This window comes from Rattus norvegicus, chromosome 14, assembly GCF_036323735.1.
Source record: "Rattus norvegicus strain BN/NHsdMcwi chromosome 14, GRCr8, whole genome shotgun sequence".
NCBI classification, from domain to species: domain Eukaryota; kingdom Metazoa; phylum Chordata; class Mammalia; order Rodentia; family Muridae; genus Rattus; species Rattus norvegicus.
This window is the reverse complement of record NC_086032.1, coordinates 61,839,701-61,859,546: the sequence shown is the minus strand read 5'-3', so window position 1 is coordinate 61,859,546 and position 19,846 is coordinate 61,839,701. Positions and strand designations below refer to the sequence as shown.

At 48.3% G+C, this 19,846-nt stretch overlaps 1 protein-coding gene across 1 annotated transcript; it reads left to right on the top strand.

The window, feature by feature from the left end:
- The first annotated feature begins 13,624 nt into the window (after positions 1–13,624).
- On the top strand, positions 13,625–14,334 carry LOC100361259 (60S ribosomal protein L13-like). The gene has a single exon (XM_039092755.2). The coding sequence runs from the start codon at positions 13,645–13,647 to the stop codon at positions 14,275–14,277; it is 633 nt and encodes a 210-aa protein (XP_038948683.1). The 5' UTR covers positions 13,625–13,644; the 3' UTR covers positions 14,278–14,334.
- Positions 14,335–19,846: the final 5,512 nt, after the last annotated feature.

The window sequence follows — 19,846 nt, the reverse complement described above, 5'->3', positions numbered from 1 at the left end:
AAAATCTTCTAGAAGACTTAATTTTATTCAAATTCACTTCCTTGAAGATTAAAAAAAAAAAAAAACCCACTGTCTTCCAGACTTTATCACAGGATCAAGTGGCACCTGACTGAGTCCCTGCACGTTGTTGGGTGTTGGGTGATGGACAGTGAGGCAGCAGTGGCCCACATCTCAGCAGACCCTAGCATGAGGAAATGGGTTCAGTTTGCTGGGGATGTGAGCTCAGTGTGGAATGAAAATGTTTTAACATGAGGCAAAGCTGTGAACTCTAAAAGCCTGGCCCTCAGGAATGCGCTTCCCCTCCAACCTTCTCAAGCAGTGGCACCAATTGGGTACCAAGTGTTCAGATACCCAAGCCTTGGAGGGCCTTCTCACTCAAACCACCATGCCTAACCAAAGAGGAATGGCTTATTTAACCTTAGAGTTCAACAGGAGCTACAGCCCCCACATCGTCTCTCTCTCCTTTCTTTCTGAGTGCACATGTCTGCCCACGTGTGTGAAGGGGCCCGAGGACACCAGAAGACAGTGTCAGATCCTAAGAGCTACAGATATAGGTGCCTGATGTATTAATGGAACTGAACTTCCCAAGAACAGCAAGTGCCCTCAACCACTGAGCCATCTCTCCAGTCTGGTCTTACTGTCTCTTGAATCCACATCTCCCTTCTGGGACTAACGTCTTTCTTTGTAAAGCTCTTTTAGCAGCTTTCTTCTGGGCGTCTGTAAGTTCTCTGCTCTTGGTCGAGGACAGACTCATCTTCCTTGAGGTCTGACATTGATGTAACTTAGGGTCTTCTTTAAGAATAACCATTCAACTTGGAGTACAAAAGTAAGGATGTAAGCTAATAATGGACAGGGAGAAAGAAACCCCAACCGAACCATTTTAGAAAGCTGAGAAATGGAATACCACAAAGTCTAGAAAAATATTAATTTTAGTAGTTAACTATACCACTTTCCAACTTCCACTTATGTTGGTAACATTGGAATGACACAGGCCTTGAAGAAGTGACTTGTAGAGAGATGAGTTAGCCTATATGCACGTTCGGTTTTAGGGGCTGGATTTGGAGGTTTGTAGTAATACATGTATAGTGACATTTACACTACATGTATGCATGTTGGCCTGACTTACAGTCTCCTCTTATCCACATGACTTAATGGGGAAACAGAGTTAGGTTGGATGGATATGAACACAGATGGCCTGTATTTTAGCCCAAGGGTATCTTCCTTTCTTTCCTTCAAGCTCAACTGTCTACTTCCATTTACAGATGTAGATGTGGGCTTTCCAACCATTGTGGGCCTCCACACTGATCCATTGGGTTTCTGCAGGAGAATGGGGAAGAGCCTGGAGATCTTGATGAAATTGGTGCTTCAAAAGCTCATGCTGGCTGTAATGTGAAGAATGGATTTAAATTCCTGGAATTGTGGATAATGTTGTGTTTATGAAAAGATTAAAGGGGGGTATGTTCTATGGAGGTGTGGTGAGGTATGGAAAAGGGGGTGCCCTGAGGGAGCAGCCACACAAAGGTATAGTACAGAATAGAGTTTATTCAGAGCATGGGGAGGGGAGTTAAGAGGGTAGTAGGGCAGAGAAAGAGAGAGAGAGTAGAGTAGAATAGAGGAGAGGAGAGGAGAGGAGAGGAGAGGAGGAGAGGAGAGGAGGAGAGGAGGAGCGTAGAGTAGAGTAGAGGCCGGCCATGAGCACATGGAGAGAAGGGGGGGAAGGGAATGGGGAGAGAGAGGACAAAGTGGGAAGAGGGTAAGAACAAGAGAGCAAGAGAGGACAGGAGAGAGCAAGAGAGAGAGGAGGGGGCAAGCAGTCCCTTTTATAGTGTCAGGCATACCTGGCTGTTGCCAAGTAACTGTGGGGGTGGAGCTTAGACAGAACGCTAAAAGAATTCACTTGCCAAGGTAAAATATGGCAATCCAAATGAAAGTATATGGGAGGTTTTATCTATACCTTATTCATTAGGGACTTCATACATGTGTAAAATATAGTTTGATCATACCCACCACTCACTTCCCCACCTCCACCTCCCCCAATCCCCTTCCTTCCCAACTTTATGTCTCCTCCTCCTCCTCTCTTCTTCTTTTGAAATAACCCACCGAATCCATTCACTGGACCCTGGGCAACCTACCAGTGACTACACCTCCAAGGAAAAATGTCCCTAGTTGCTTTCAATTGCCATCAGTTCCTTGGTTAACCACTTCCTGATGAGAGATTCCTGAGGGGTGAGAGAACAGAACTTGCTGTGGTGGAAGAGTGAGAGGGACAGTTCTAAGGGGGGGCGGGGAGGAGCCAGGGTGGGCAATCCTGCCATTTCCTGAGGTAGAAGAGAGAGGTGGTAGAAAAGGTGTAGGAGAAGGAGGGGGGGGAGAAGAAGGGGTGGGGGAGGAGGAGGAGGAAGGGGAGGGGAGGGAGAGAAGGGGGAGGGGAGGGGGAGAAGGAGAGGAAGGGGAGGGGGAAGGGAAGGGGGAGGGAAGGAGAGAGAAAGGGAGAGGGGAGGGAGGAGGAGGAGGGGAAGAGGAGGAGAAGGGGGAGGGAAGGGGGAGGAGAAGGAGGAGGGGAGGGGGAGAAGAAGGGAAGGGGAGAAGGGGGAGGGGGAGGGAGGTGGGAGGGGAAGGAGAAGGGGGAGGGGAGGAGGAGGGGAAGGGAGAGGGAGGGAGGAGGAAAGATCCCTTAGGGAAGCTGGAGAGCTAGTGTTAGCCTTGCTGACGTTTAGATGCCCAAGCAGTTTCATTCAATGTACGTATTATGCTGTAGGTCAGACATGGGGCAGTGGGCCTCCCGTGGATTTGGGACTTCAGTGGTTGTTAACTCTGTGGAATGTTTAAAGTGAACTCCGGGGAAGGTCATAGCAGGATAGACCAGGGTCACAAAGACAAGTGTGCAGGCTCTTCCCAGTCTCCTGCAGAGACCTAGTGGATCGATGGGCTGCACTGAGGAAGAGAGGAGGCCAAGGCTGTTAGCCTGCTGCAGGAGTGGACATAGGAGAGTGGGGTGGGGGTGGGGGGCGGCTACCAGAGGACTGACACTGGAACAGAGATCCAAATAATAATTAGAAGGAGCTGGGCAGTGAGGAGAAGAACATTGCAGCCGGAGGGAAGAATGTGCACGCAGGCCTGCAGAGAAAGGTTCACATTAGTTAGAGGAGAAGCCCAGGGCAGCTGCCTTGAGAAAGAACACTTTCCTCTCAGAGAACAAATGAACAGCTTCCAAGCTCTCAGGTCTTTTGAGCTCTAAATACCACAGTTTTCTTATCCTTTTGATTTCTTGCCTTTTGGGAAAGGGGAAGAACCATCCAGTTAATTATAAGAAGAGAATAAACCTTTCTTAGGGGCTACTCTACTGACAAAAAATGTCATTTGTTTTTTTTCTATCATCCCTTTTTCTACCTACCTGTCAATCAACACATCATATACGAATGTTTAACATCTGCATCCAAATTTGGTATAACTTTATTTCTATTAATGGACCACGTTAGAGCTGTTAGAGTTACCACAACCTTCACCTTTAACTACTTCATTACATGTCTCATTTGATCACAGAGAAAGATCAAATACATGACTGGGTCTGGAATCCAGAGTTCTGGAACCTCTGGAGATGCATTTGATAGCAAACCCATGCCAAGCATCCTTGAAAGCCAGGTCCAGTCTCCTGCACTGTGGACTCTGGCTGACAGGGAAGGCAAATCAGTGAGTAAATTCTAACCCCAAGGAGGTCAGAGCAGTGACTGCAGCAAAGGATGCTGGGAAAGGCAACGTGGGCAGAGTCGTCTCACGTTGACGCTCATCTGTTCTCTTCATTCACACTAACTGTATCTCTCTATCACTCAAGATTTCAATGCACATAACCGAAAACCCTCTTGAGACAACAGAGAGATACAGGAAAGAAGCCTTGGACTGGAAATTCTGGAGATGGTTAAGAAAGCAACCAAGCCCCAGACTATGAAGAAAAAGAAAAGCAACCAAGCACCACACGCCTTCGTTCTTGTCTTTCCTTTTTGCTGTCAGGAATGTCATTGTGGAATCCCCCTGCAGCAGCCAACTTGCAGCTGTGAGATGACCTTAAAGATAAGAGGCAAAGTTCAGGATGCTGAAAACAGTGTGACACTTTTCCTGGAGAGATGTGACTAAATGTCCTCTCATCCCGGATTCAGAAATGACAACAGACCAAGATAACAATTACAGCAAAGTCCAACTTTGTGAACCAACGACATTTTTGGGGCTGCTTACAGGGTGTGGGTGAGGGATACTTACAGGAACACGACCAACTCAGGTCACTGCTCCACCAAAGCCTCACTCTAACGTGGTGGTTGACAGTTGCCAAAGCTGGAACCCTGAAGCTCTCTGCCTGGCTGGCTGGCAGATGAGCAGGTGGGAGCGGCATCCTCCTCAGCCCTTAACACATCTATAACCATGGGGACTGGTGGGGGGGGGGGGTCTTATGAATCTGCTAAGTTTCAGAGATTTCCAGAGACTTCTAAGTCACTGAACTCGTGAATCTTAATGAGCCTCCCTTTAGAACTTTGGAAGTCCTAATAACACCCACCCCACACACCTCAAGAAGGAAAGTTTCCATTCAAAAGAAAATGCCACACAACAGACAGAAAGACCCAAGCCCTAACTCTAAACTCTGTGAGAAGAGGAATTAGCTGTTTCACTTTAAGCCACCATTCATTAGGGTTTGTCATGATGCTGCCTCTGGTCCTGCCTGAGAGATTACCTGGCCAGAATGTGAACTAAAGGCTCCATTGGTTTTTATCTTCAGAACATCAGAGCTGATCCTCCAGTCGAATTTTAAGAAGCCTAAGTAGGGGCTGGGGATGTAGTTAAGCGGGTAGAGTACTTGCAGACAGGGGGAGTAAGGAGGGGGGGGGGAGGGTGTGGTGACCTGCAGCTGTAATCCTACACAGTAGGAGGTGGAGACAGGATAATCAGACAGCAAGGTCACTCAGCCTCTTAGCCAGTTTGAGACCAGCCCAGAATACCCGAGATCCGACTCCAAAAAACAAAGCATCCCCACAAAGCCAAAACAAACCCCTCCCATACAAATCCCACAAACAGATACCCCAAATGATCCAACAAGAAGATCTTAAAAAGAAGCACTAGTGGGGGTCACTCTTCTGACAACTGAAGGAGTAATCTGTAGGCAGGAAATCTAGTTAAAGAGCAAGCGAGAAGCTTAGTTAGGAGAGGCGAGAAGCTTAGTTAGGAGAGGCGAGATCCTGACAGGCAGCAGTGGAGCAGTGGAGCTGCCCGCAGGACCTGGGCCCCACTGGGCTTTGGTGTCTACACAGGTCGAGCAAACTCTGCCTCTCTTTTATTTTTCTGTTTCAATTGGATTGATTTGTTAATTTGTTCTCTGTCTCTTTTTGTTTCTGTTTGTCTCTCTGTGTCTATGTCTGTGCTTCCCCCCGCCCCGTGTGTGTGTGTGTGTGTGTGTGTGTGTGTGTGTGTGTGTGTGTGAGCATGCATGTGTAAAGTATTTTAAGTACCACTTTCCTTCCACGATGTGGATTCAAGGGACCAGAGTCTGAGCAAGAGACTGACATCTGCTAGAGAAGTGGGGTGAGCACAGGAAATGGCTCACAACAGTGTGGCAAACCCTGATATCCAGCAGGGACAAGCTACACACAGCTAATAGTGGTCCAAAACCATGAAGAAATAAACCATGGTTGGTTTTATATCCATGTCTCCTAGAGCATGAATTGCCCTTGAGGCAGCGTTTACCCTTCCTGTTAGCTGCACCATTTTCAGATTGATAGGCACAGGGTCATAGTGCCAAGGTTCCAGCAACTGTCACTTTACTTGATCTCAGCCTCAGAGAACGAGAGCAGATTGTGGTGTGTTGGGCCGTGCCAAGGAGAAGCCACACAGGGTTTTCTCTAAGTAGAGAGACACTAGCCCATGCTCACAAAATGTTTATCAGAACATGCAACAATTGTCTTAGTTTGTTATGAGTTAACTTGTTAATTCTTTTTGGGAATAACTTAATAATAATAACTATTGTTATTATATTGATATATTATTATCATTATTATTTTGTTTCCAGTCAAGGTTTCAGGTACCTCAGGCTGGCCTCAAACTGTGCAGCAGGGGAAAATGACCTTGGGCTTCTGATCCTGCTGCCTCTGTCTCCTGAGTGGTTACAAGCATGTGTTGATACACTCGGTCTTATGCTAGGGATGAGCCCAGGGCTAGATGGAGTCTACCAACTGAGCTAGTCTCGGCTACCTCAGCCTTCTTTATAAGCCAAAGCTTATTCATACTAAGAAAGAGCACTGCCAGACCTTAGGGCCCAGCAGATCTGCAGGTGCTCTCAGGCAAAGGGCACCACGACACCAGCCGATAGTCCCTGCCTTCCGGAGCCCACAGAGACACCCCGTGTGCCAAACTCCACTCTTGGCAAGTGCAAGTTGGTGGCAAAAGACAGATTACATGAAGACACGAAGAATGTGAACTAAAAGAAAGGAGACACGTTTAATAGATTCCACTCCCCTCCTCACTGCCTCCCAACTCCCCCTCCCCAAATACTGGGGATTGCCTTGATCAAGTTTGCAAGGGCAATATCCTTTTTCTGATTTTTATTTTTACTCTCAGGAGATAGAGTCTCACTAAATTGTTAAGACTGTTCTCGACTTCCAAATCCTCCTGCCTAGGCTGGGCTTACAGGCCTGCTCCACGGCCACCAGCCTGCGCTGACCCGGGTAATTTTAATGGGAATGTTCACAGTGGGAGAGTTCACCCCATTGTGAGTGCAGACAGCTGGTTTGGAACCGGCTGAGCGTCTCAGGAGTGAGGAGCAGCTGCCGGCATCTCCCAGGAGGGGGCAGCAACGCCACGTGCAAACAGGACCACTACTTCTCTAGGCAGGAGGGTCCCAGAAGAGGATGGGGTTGGGGAAGTCCTGTCTGTGGCCTCAGCACCTCTCACTCGATCTGCTAGCACCCTTCTTCCTGAAACTGCTATCTTCCATGAAGGCCTCCCGGCCTGGGCATCACCTCAGCAGTCTTCTTTCTGCATCTCTCCTATCCCCACTCCTGCTCAGAACTAGCCTCTGTGGCCCACCCACCCCTGCTCCACCTCTTCTCCACGTGGCTCCTCGTTCTGTCTGGTCTGCGTCGTTGCCAGGAAGCCCAGCTGCACGTAAATCTGATCCTTTCTCACAGGCGGGAGTGTATCCCCCTGGACTACAGGAATCCAGCTTATCTCTGTCCGGGCGGTCCCCAGAGCTCCAGGGAAGCTAGGCTGGGCAGATAGAGACACAAAGGATCCATGGGAGTCTTTTGCTTAGTTAACCTGGCCTCTTCAGAGCAGTTAAATGCTGAGGTGGTGTTTGGTTAAACCTTGGTTGTTTGGGAAACTCTCCCAACAAAGGGACCTTCCACCCTTGTAGCACCCCCCCGCCCCCCGCAGTGCGTTATTTGATTCCAGGATAGGTGTTAACTGAGTTGGGCGGGGGAGGGGGGCACAGGACACCTATGTTAAAGAGTTAAAGGTTAGGATTTAATGATTATGGAGAGTTGGAATGATGTAGTTCCGGGCTCCTCTTGGTTATCTTTAGTGCCATTAGCAGTCACTTATCTCATCTATCTCCCCTAACATCCTTCCTCCTATCTGGTGAATCCTCCTGGAATGCAGGAACCAGAGCTTAACCTTCACCAACCCTCAAACTAAGAATGCTATCTCATAGTACCTGAGAGTCTAATCCTGTCCCTTGCTTTGTAACTATAAAGTTCTCAAAACTGTTTCCACATCGGAACATGATATTTCAGGACAAGGGGAACCTGTGTTCCCGGTCTATAGTCACTCATATCATGTAAGAATCAATTATCTTATTTCCTTTGAAGTGGGAGGGACACTTTGTATAGACAGGAAGATGTCTGCGTTTTGCTCAGGTTACAAATCTCCTCTTGGCATCGAAGTCTTCAAGTCAGGGAGATGTTTTGTGAGCCAGCTATCCTCTCTTGGTGACTCAGCTTTCACTGGGCCGTAGCTCTAAAAACTCTTCTATGTATGTGCACTGGCTATGCTGGCTGAGAAGTTCACCTTTTAAGTCAGTCCAGAGATTGCCTGGCCTCACAATAGCAAGCCTGCGGTGGGCCTAGGGTCTCAGTTACCTGGGGAAGCTACCCTCCAGCGGCTCACTTCCAGGCTGACCCCTGGCTCCTGGTCTGTGGGTTACAGCTTCCTGCATTCTCCTGGAGCAATTTGTGAAAGACTTTTGCTCAGTTTCCAGAAGTCAGAAAAATACAGATTCCTAAGCCAGCAGCGATCAGGCTATACACTTCTCTTTTTTTCTTTGAGATTTCCAGACACGCAGGCAGGACAGACTTCTTGACTTCCTTTGTGACTGCCCATTACTGCCCCTGGCCTCTGGCATCCTCTTGGATGGCTTTGCCTGCCTGCCGTATGTAAGGAACACAGGTGAAAAGAGGAGGAAGAATTCGGAAAAATCCCGTCTCAAGTTCCCCTGAGGTTGGGGGGGGGTGTGGTTTCTGAATAACCCTATTTCAGATTTATTATTGCATGTGTGTGTGATTGGGTGGGTAAGTGCCGTGGTGTGGGTGTGGAGGTCAGAGGGCAGTTTGCAGGAGTCGGTTTTCTCCCTCCTCCATTCCTGTGGATCCTGAGACTAGAACTCAGCTATCAGGGTTGAGCCAACTTGTCAGCCCCACATAATCCCACTTAGAAACACAGGGGTGAGCATTATCCAGGACTCTCCCTTGAAATTCTCCCTGCAACCAATCAGAGAGCATGCGCACACGGATGGGATGCCCTCATCCCCCCCGCCCCCCAATCATTCTTCCCTACAGGCAGACAAGTATCTAGAAGTCCTGGGTTTGGGGTCTGGAAGAGAAAAACCCATCCTGCTTTCAAAGCCGGATTCCCCTTCCTTCACTTGCAGCTAAGAGCTCACTTCAGCTTTTGTCTCTTACTGCTCCGGTGGGCACCAGCTCTTAGTCCCATTCGCTCGTTTCCCAAAAGGGATATATCAACAGCTTTGTTCCTTAAAAATGCCAGCTGATGACTTGGGCGTCAGCCGCACAACACATGCAGGTCTATCCTACAGTCTCACATCCTTTTCCCAACCTTCAGGCAAACCCCCGCCACCAGCCCTGGCTCATGTGTACCACACCACCCCATGCTCTGTCACCTGCCCTTGCCCAGGCTCACAGCAGCCTCTTCTGAAGCCTTTCCAAAATCTACCAAGTTGTATGGGGACATCTCCCTGACTTGTCCCATTTTGGGTCCCTCAAGCCCTGCCTTGTATTTAGAGATAGATAAATACAATCTTCTCCCTCAACTGGGAACACTCACTCAGCTGTGTGTATGTAAAGGCTCCGTGGGGCCCTGGGCTAAGTTAAACGAATGTGATTATTGATGGGGAGAGATACAGTTAGAATTTAAAGGAAGCCTGAAGCATTGTCAGTTCCCACAAATGATTAGATTGCTTTGGCTTGAGTGCTCTCCTCTGTTAAACAATGAACCATGATATCTGTAGGGGATTTGCATCCATGGTATTCAGAGAATAACGAGGTTCTTACTGTGGAGTGAGTGAGTGTGTGTGTGTGTGTGTGTGTGTGTGTGTGTGTGTGTGGTGTTTGTGTGTGGTTATGTGTTTTGGTATGGAGTGTGTGGTATGTGTGATGTATGGTATGTACATGTAGTGGGGTGTGTGTGTGTGTGTGGTGTGTTGTGTGTGTTTGTGTTGTGTGGTATGTGTGGTGTGTGTGCCTGTGGTGTGTGTTATATGTGTATAGTGTGTTATGATGTATGTATGTGTTATGTGGTATGCGTGATGTGTGTGCCTGTGGTGTATGTATGTGTGTTGTATGTGTATAGTGTGTTGTGATGTATGTATGTGTTATGTGGTATGTGTGATGTGTGTGCCTGTGATGTATGTATGTGTGTTGTATGTGTATAGTGTGTTGTGATGTATGTATGTGTTATGTGGTATGTGTGATGTGTGTGCCTGTGGTGTGTGTGTGTATGTATGTTGTACGTGTATAGTGTGTTGTGATGTATGTATGTATTATGTGGTATGTGTGATGTGTGTGCCTGTGGTGTGTGTATGTGTGTTGTATGTGTATAGTGTGTTGTGATGTATGTATGTGTTATGTGGTATGTGTGATTATGTGCCTGTGGTGTGTGTGTGTATATGTGCATTGTATGTGTATAGTGTGTTGTGATATATGTATGTGTTATGTGGTATGTGTGATATATGTGCATGTGGTGTGTGTATGTGTGTTGTATGTGTATAGTGTGTTGTGATGTATGTATGTGTTATGTGGTATGCGTGATGTGTGTGCCTGTGGTGTGTGTATGTGTGTTATATGTGTATAGTGTGTTGTGATGTATGTATGTGTTATGTGGTATGTGTGATGTATGTGCCTGTGGTGTGTGTATGTGTGTTGTATGTGTATAGTGTGTTGTGATGTATGTGTGGTATTGTGTGGTGTATACATGTGGTGTTTGTGTCTGTGTCTGTATCTGTGTGTGTATGTGCATGGTATGTGCCTATGGTGTGTGGGGGTGTGGGGTGTGAGTGTATGGCGTGTGCCTGGGGGTATGTGGTGTGTACCAGTGGCATGTGGGGTGTCTATGTGTCTGGTATGGGATGTGTGTGTATGGTGTGTGCCTGTACAGTGTGTGTGTGTGTGTTGTTGTGTAGTGTGAACATGTGGTACAGTGTATGAGGTGTGTATGATGTGTGTGCCTGTGGTGTGTGTGGGGGGGTGGGGGTGGTGAGTGCCTGTGGCATGTGGTGTGTGTAGGTGTGTGTCTGGTATATGATGCGTGTGTGCATGGTGTATGTCTGTGATGTTTGTGATGTGTGTGTGGGGGTGGAGGGGGTGAGTGCCCGGGCATGTGGTGTGTGTAGGTGTGTGTCTGGTATATGATGCGTGTGTGCATGGTGTATGCCTGTGATGTTTGTGGCATGTGGGGGGGCACACACGCACATATGCACGTGTATGTGTGTTGGATAGGGTGACGACTACAGAGGAAGATGGAGTAGAGAACGGGCACCCTAGGTGAGAAGAAGCTGAAGGCCTATGAGGGAATCTTAAACACGCTCTTAGTTGAAGCGCACAGTAAGGAGTTTGTTGGTCCACCCTGTGAGCATTACTTAAGGCCTACTGTGCCATGCACGTGATTGTGTTTTCCTCCCTGTAAGAGGCCAAATGTCCCTTAGAAGGAGACAATCAATTGTCCCGATGTGGAAAGCATGGGTAGGAGAATGTACAGGCCACTGAGGGCCCCGAAGAGGGAGAGGGGTGGTAAGGACAGATCTTGCTGGTGTGGGATGAGGAAAGCCTTCCTGAGACGGGAGAGCAGGAGGGAGGATGGCTGGCATTTCTGAGCAAGAGGAGCAGCCTGGCGTGCCAAGCCTGGAAGCAGCACGGTAGCAGCTTTCATGAACTTTTTTGACTCACCTATGTGCCAACCCAGAGAGGTGGCCACAATTGATCGATAGCTCTGACCCGATCCATTATCTGGTTGATTTCCTTCCTCACCTCAGGTCCTTTTCCTGTCATAATCCCATCAACCTCCAGAGCCAGAGGCAGCTTCTTAAGTTATCTCTAGCAGGATAACCTTTGTCTCCAGCTAGTCCATTTCTAAGGAAGAATCATGCTTGAGGAGACACTCATCCCCTCAAGGAGTCACCTTGCCTGAAGGCCCCTGCACTCTGACCTGGCAGGGTCACAGGAGCTCTGCCTGGGGACAGTCAGAGAAACAGCTTTCACTGACTACAATGCTCAAGGCTGACTCAAGACAAGCACCTTTTCCCTGGCAGTGTGGGAAAGTTTCCAGGCTTGATCTGCTGTGGAAAGGGAGGCTGAGTGAGCGAGCTCACTGGTTTTTCATAGCACTCTGTCAGCTAGCCATGCACTTTTAGAGTGTTACACAGGCTTACACTCAGTCTTCCTCACACTGTTGGGACGAGTGTGGAGGGGACGCCACAGGGTCAAGGACATCAGAGGAGTCTTCACTTAAGCAGGTTAGGAGTTCAGCTGCTCCGGAGAAACAAGACCGGTCTTTTTGGCTGGGGGTGAGGGTGTAGAAATGAAGGGGTATAGCGGGCAAGAGGGCGAGAGGCCTCCACTTTCTGTAATGTCTTTAAGGTCCTTGGGAGTGAGTCGCTGACCAACTAAGCAGTTGTTTTCCTTTTCTGTGAAGAAGAGGTGGCAACTGCGGCTGAATCAAGAAGCCGGAGGCCTGGTGCCATTCTAAAATAGCAGGCTTGCTCAGTTTTCCAGATGAGGAGTTCTCCTTGGTGAGCCAAAGAGTTTTGGAACATTATTTGAAAGCAAAACCACCCTCTTCCTGATTTTTCTCTTTTCTTTCTTTTTTTAAAGGCGACATCTCACTTGATGAAGTCAGGGTTAACTCTTGAGGAGAAGCGGGTCAGGGGCAGCTGTTGGTTCTGTGCTGATGGGACCAGGGTTCTGAGGGTGAGTGGGTTTCTCTTTGGCAAAAAGCCAGTTGGGGGTTTAGAAAGGGTAAAGGATGCTGTTTTCTAGGAGGCTTGGTGGACACAGGAAAGTGCTGGTCGTTGGTAGAGAAAAAAAAGAATTAGAAAGAGTAATCTGAGAACCAGTTTTTGCTGCCTAGCAAGTGAACTCAAAGCTCTAGTCAAGGGACTAGAAAAATGGCTCAGTAGTTAAGAGCGCTGGCTGCTCTTCCAGAGGACCTAGGTTCAAGTTTTTGCACCCATATTGACGCTTACAAGTATGTGCAACTCTAGGGAACTAAAACAGTCTCTTGGTTTCCATGGACACTGCATAGACGCGGCATATAAACATATATGTAGGCAAAACACCCATGCATACAAAACTAAAATAAGATGAACTTTAAAAAGTCCTGGCTGAAAACAACTCCCATTTTCTTCAGTTCTTCTGCAACCACGCGGTCTGGGCTCAGCTGGGTGGTTCTTTCTCTGACCGCTTTTATGAAGCTGCTCAAATGGGATGAGGTAGGTTAAGATGATCTTCTAGCGAGGGATGCTGGCTGTTAGCAGGGTTACACATCTCCAGAGACCTCTCTTGGCTTCTTGTGTGGTGGCTGGGATCCAAACCCAGCAAGAACGAGGGGAAGACTCAATGCCGGATGTTTTCTCAAGTCTCTGCTTGGGTTCTACGTGCTGTCCCACTAGCAAAGCCAGTTGTGCCTACAAGCAATGAATCTGTGTGGGTGGGGACTACCATGAGGCAGTGTGTCGGGGATACGGGCTAACTCCACTGGGAGCCATTGCTGTGACTGTCTTCCCACAAGAAGGAAGAAAATCTGAAAGGAAATTGAGTGCTCTAACCTCAGCAAGATGCAAACCATGCGAGTCAGAATTCTTACATGCTCAAGCTGAGGGAAGAAAGACCAGAGAATCATCTTGTTGGGGTTTTGGGACAAACTGTTTCCTGAGTTAGAGAGACATTGGATTCGTAAGACTGGGAGAACTCAAGTGGGAATCCTCTTCAGCTTTTCATAAAACCTGGGGTAGCATTGTTTTCTCCATGTGAACAAAGCTAGATAGATTGTATAAATAGCTGGATAGAGCATAGGTTAGTTGATTCAATCTCAGATTTCTCTGGCTTTCCCAGTCTATAGAAAGACACTGGTGGCCGTTCTCCTGTACAGGAGGCAGCCATGGCGCCCAGCCGGAATGGCATGATCCTGAAGCCCCACTTCCACAAGGACTGGCAGCCAGTGGACACTTGGTTCAACCAGCCGGCCCGCAAGATCCGTAGACGCAAGGCCCGGCAGGCGAAAGCGCGCCGCATCGCCCCTCGCCCCGCGTCCGGTCCCATCAGGCCCATCGTGAGGTGCCCTACAGTTAGATACCACACCAAGGTCCGGGCTGGCAGGGGCTTCAGCCTGGAGGAGCTCAGGGTGGCTGGTATCCACAAGAAAATGGCACGCACCATCGGCATCTCCGTGGACCCAAGGAGGCGAAACAAATCCACGGAGTCACTGCAGGCCAATGTGCAGCGCCTGAAGGAGTACTGCTCCAAGCTCATACTTTTCCCCAGGAAGCCTTCTGCTCCGAAGAAGGGAGACAGTTCTGCTGAAGAACTTAAATTGGCCACGCAGCTAACAGGACCTGTGATGCCCATCCGGAATGTGTACAAAAAGGAGAAGGCCAGAGCCATCACGGAAGAGGAGAAGAACTTTAAGGCTTTCGCCAGCCTTCGCATGGCCCGAGCCAATGCCCGGCTCTTCGGCATCCGAGCAAAGAGGGCGAAAGAAGCCGCAGAGCAAGACGTTGAGAAGAAGAAGTAATGCGCGGCTGGAGAGTTGTAATAAATTTTCTATAAAGCAAAAAAAAAAAAAAAAAAAGAAAGACACTGGTATAGTTAGAGTCTAAACAGGAAAACAGAATTATATCATGTTTTACAACAGAGAGACCTGGTTTTACTGGTGATGGTTGGGGGTGAGGGAGGGGAGTACCACAACTCCATGACAAAGAGGCAGAGACCATACCAACTCATAGAGCCCAGGGGCCTGGATGATAACAAACCAGAACCACCAGGGCGCCGCCCAGAGGCATGGAGAAGACAGAGCCATTTCTAGAGAATTCAAGGCAGAGGAAAGAAGATGAGTCCTCCCCTTCTTCAGCCCCACCCGCCAGTGAGGCAGAATCTGCCTAGAAACTCTCTAGGAACTTCAGAAATGAAGCCAACAGGGTAGCCCCCAGAATCCAGAACAGGAATGATCTGTGAGCAAAGGTGCCCCAAGCCAGAACAGAAACTTTCTCTGTAGTAATCTGGACAGCTCTCTGCTTGACCTGCTGAGACACCCCCCCCCCCCCGCCCCTGATGCCCCACAAAGTCTCACTGGCAACCTCTGTATTCCAGGGGCCATCTCAGTGAGCTCAAGAAAGGCTCCCTAACCCCTCCTCACCAAGGTCCAAACCTGTCTAACAAGGGACGTCTTCCTCCTTGTGATGCTCTGTCCCTGGTGGCCATCTGCCACACAAAGGCAGTCCCTGTGGCACCGAACACTCCCAAGGCCTTACAGAAGCAGAGCCCCACTGGCTGGCACAGAAGTACAGCACAGCTGTTACACTCTGCAGTGTTCTCTCCACATGACCCTCCACACGCAGCTCAGTGAGCTTCTCCACCCAACCGTCCACACGCAGCTCAGTGAGCTTCTCCACACGACCCTCCACACGCAGCTCAGTGAGCTTCTCCTGCACTTGCCCGAAGGCCTCCAGCTCTGGAGCTGGGTCAGGGAGAGGGAGCCAAGGCTGATTTCCCTTTTCCCATCTCAGAGCACCTGTCCAAACTTCCATGCATCCTTCCAAAACGCTCGCATTACCCTGCAAATTCACTCCTGAGAGCTCCCCCTCACCCTTTTCCAGACACAGTGATGGACAGGGGAAAATTCAGAAATCTCAGATGGGTTGAAGCTTGACCCACAACTTGAAAACACACACACACACACACACACACACACACACACACACTCACACACACACTCACACACACACTCACACTCACACACACAAATAAGTGAATACATGCACACACACACTCACACACACACACTCACACACACACACTCACACACACACAAATAAGTGAATACATGCACACACACACACAAGCACACATGTACACATGTACTCATGGGATTCTCTATATTGAAAAAGTAGAGGATGATTGATTGACACACAGGTCACACCGTTGGTACTTTACTCCTTTATTCGCATGACAGTCCTGCATCAGGTCCCAGTCTTGACTGTGGCTGAGAAGGTAAAGTGTTCAGACACTTCAGGACTGGGGATGATTGACTTTGGTTGTCGACCTGACCGGGTTGAGGGATGCTCAGATTATTAAAGCTGAACGTGTCCACTGGGAGCATCTGGATGCTGAGGACGCTCCGGCATCATGCTTTACCCACTCACTTCATATTAAAAATTACTCATAATCTGAAATTCCGAATTTCAGCAGACTGTCAGGGGGTGGCGTGTGGGAAGCCAAGGCTAAGCTGAGGAAAGTGGCTACACGATCCGGGGGGCTTCATCCTGCCCCGGCCCCTCCCGGTTCTGCCTTCCCCCCTCCCCACCCCGCCATGCTTCCTCTCCATGTATGTGAGTAGCATTTTTTTTCCTATGTTGGCATCATTTCTTACTTTCCTAGAAAAGCATAAGCAAATGTTATTTCTAGACTCTTGTATCATTGAGTGTGAAAGAGTTCCATTTCCTAGCAAGCGGCCCCTAGATTGAGCTTAGGAACTACCCAAAATGAGCTGTGACCTGTGCGTAATAGCTGCACATCCTCGTGTCGTTCTCCGAGCACACTGGCTGCCTGCGCCATTTCAAAGGAGAGTGCTCAAGGGTCGTCCCTGGAGATGCTATTGCCAGGGGATCTGGAGGCAATTTAGTATCAGTATTGAGAACGCAAACTCTGGCACTGGGCAGAGACTTGGAAGAGGAATTTTCCATGCGCACACAAAACTGCTTTGTATCTGGGGAGGACGGGAGATGCCAGCACACAATTCACGAGAGGCTTGAGCCAGTCCTAGACTCTCGGCCGCAGCACGGATTTGGAGCGAGAACTATCGTTACATTGCACACGCTGGCAGAAGTAATGGGCGATGATGACTCTAGCTCAGAGCAAGGCTTCCTAGCTGTGTAGCACAGGTGCGGGAGAGTGGCTATTGCAGAAGAGGAGCCATGTTCCCAGAGGGACAATGCTTTCCCAGAGAGTGATTCCTCAGGTCCAGTGAGGGGCTTTCAGTGAGGTCTGAGCCCACTGCTCAGGGCTGAAACCCTACCTTCTTTATTTGCTACTTGCCCTAGGGTTTCAGTTGCTGTGATAAACATCACAACCAAAAGCAACTTGGAAAGGAAAGGGTTTATCTCACCTTCCAGTTCACAGTCTGTCTCTTGAATCTTTTCCATACAGGCTTTGATCCCTACCAGGCCACAGGTTGCCCTTTCAAAGCCTCCAGCGGCCTTGGTGATGGTAAATGCAGTGGTCAGTTTTCAGACCTCACCTTCTTGTTGATTTACTGGTAGGACTTTTCTTCGTTAAAGAGGGTGTGTGTGTGTGTGTGTGTGTGTGTGTGTGTGTGTGTGTGTGTGTGTGTGTGTGTATGTTGTATACATTTATGATCTTACCTGACCATGTATGGGACTGTGGAGGTCAGAGGTTGACATTAGTTGTTTTTTTTTTTTTCTCTATTGACCTCAACCTTATTTTTTGAAGCAAGGTCTCTCATTGAAACGAGAGCTCACCATGTAAGCTAAACTGGTTAGCCACTGAGACCTGGGATCCAGTTGGCTCCACCTACACAAAGGTGCAGTTACAGGTGTATGCTGCCATGCCTTGCTTCTATTGGGGTGCTGAGTGAGGATCTCATGAGTCTCTGGCCTCATTATTAGCAGGACTTAACATTGCACTCGACCCTCCTTTTCTTTTTCTTTTTTTTTTTTTTTGAAAAAAGATTTATTCATTTATTACATATAAGTACACTGTAACTGTCTTCAGATACACCAGACGAGGGCATCAGATCTCTTTACAGATGGTTGTGAGCCACCATGTGGTTGCTGGGAATTGAACTCAGGACCTCTGGAAGAGCAGTCGGGGCTCTTAACCACTGAGCCATCTCTTCAGCCCTTGACCCTCCTTTTCAAAGTCCTCTCTGCTCTTGACTTTAAGGCAACTCCTGGCTTCCTGTCATTCCTTGCCTGCCCCTTCTCTGCCCTTGGACTCTGGCATGCTCTAGCTGTCCACTCACACAGCTCACCTCTCCTCTGTCCACACTGGAGAGGTCTTCCATGCTTCTGCTGTGTGCCTCCGATACTCCCCACTCCCCCTCCATAGCTCAGACCTTCCTTCTCAGCTTCAGACTCTCTGCCAACTGCCTGCTCAGCCTGACCCCAGAAGTACTGACAGGTGTCATGACCTTAATGCCTCTCTCACTGAGACTCCCAACATTTCTCCTCCATCCTTATTCACAGCTTCCTCCACCTCCGTACCCAGCTCCATCTCCCCAGATGCCTGACTTTGATCCTCACAACTCACATAACAATGGCACAAAATTGTAATTCCAGAGCTAGGTGGATCCCTGGGGCTTGCTGGCCAGCCACCATAGCCTAATCAGTGAATCCTCTGTCTCAATGAGAGTTCTTGTCTCAAAACCCAAAGTGGAGAGTCCTGGAGGAAGGACAATGGAAGATGAACTCTGACCACCATGCATGTGCATATTTGCACACATGCATGTGTGTTCTGTCATCATGTATACTCATACATACAAACATGCACAGACATTGACAGACAGGTGGATGCACACACACACACACACACACACACACACACACACACACACACACACCTGTAAGAGCCAACCATTCCTCATCCTTCCCACTGGTCCATTTTACTCTGGGCATCCCAACCTCACCCAGCTTCATCCCCTGGAACTCCCCATGTATCAGCAGAGTGTCCCCCTAGTCACCCATGCCATTTCTCTGATCAACACATATAGTTCCAACAGCATATAGTCCCACAGAGATTCAATGCTGTCTCTACCATACCCAGCAAAGCCCTTCACTTCCAAAACCCTACATAACACCTGTCTGCTGGCCTCCTCACAGATGATGCAACTGTGCTGAGATTGGCTCCTCAAACATCATCATTTCAACACAGGACCTTGGGACTTGCTGACACCTTTGTCTGGAATGTTCTTTCCGTGATATTCTCTCCATTAGTACCTTTTAGTTATTTATATAGTTTTATTTGCAGTTGGGAATTCTTCCTTGAATACTCTGATAAAAACCACGACTAGTCCCACCATGGCTCTCCTTCCCCTGGCTGCCTTAGGCTTCTCCACATGATCTGTTCATAATTTCCTTACCTGTTTCTGTGTTGTGAGCCTATCTTCTCTCGGGACTATAAACCTTCCAAGAGCAGAGTTTTATAATTTCTTTCCAGTGCTTTGTAGCCAGTGCCTAGAGTTCTCACCGCCTGGTGTATAATGCTCGTTGAATGAGTGGTCTGGATCTGGAATTGACAGTAGAAAGGTCTTGTCTATTAGACAGTAGTGAGCAGAGTATGATGACAGAGGAACCGGGCTGTCTGTCCACAGGTATCGACTGCTGTCTTCTGCCCTAAGGACACACCTATCAGCTCCTTAAAGATGAAGACTACGTCTAGCACCCTCAAACTGTCTCCACCGAGCATCAGGGCTACCTAATAATGGCTTCATTAAAAAGTAAAACAAGGACAGCTTCAGAGTGAATTAAGATCATACTTACCCTTAATTTTTGCTATCCAACCATTTTTCCTGATCTTTTTCTCTAACCCCATACATTCCAGACTGTTCAATGGATTTGTAATAAACTGTGGAAACAAACAAACAAAAAAAAAGTAAAACAAGGTGCTGGAGAGATGGCTCAGCAGTTAAGAGCACTGACTGCTCTTCTAGAGGTCCTGAGTTCAATTCCCAGCAAACACACGGTGGCTCACAATCTTCTGTAATGAGATTCGATGCCCTATTCTGGTGTGTCTGAAGAGATTGACGTGCACACACATACACACACACACAAACAGACAGACAGACAGACACACACACACACACACTATAAAATGGGGTTGGGGGAGCTCCTGAAGATGGTCTGGTCTGGTCTGGTCTGGTCTGGTCTGGAAGCACTCAAAAACAACCAGTTTAATCTCCCTCCCACTTTGCTTGGGGCCAGCTGCATACTAAATTTATTCACTTACTTATTCAGCCAGCCAATTAAATGCAGCTTTGAAATCCTGCAATTGTTATTATTATAAACAGTTTTCTCGAAAAGAAAATAAAAAGTACTTGTTTCCCCCTACTGCTTTCCCTAAATGCATAT

What these genes read in the sequence shown, in the direction of transcription:
- LOC100361259 (XM_039092755.2), top strand. Translation starts at nt 13,645, where the DNA reads ATGGCGCCCAGCCGGAATGGCATGATCCTGAAGCCCCACTTCCACAAG.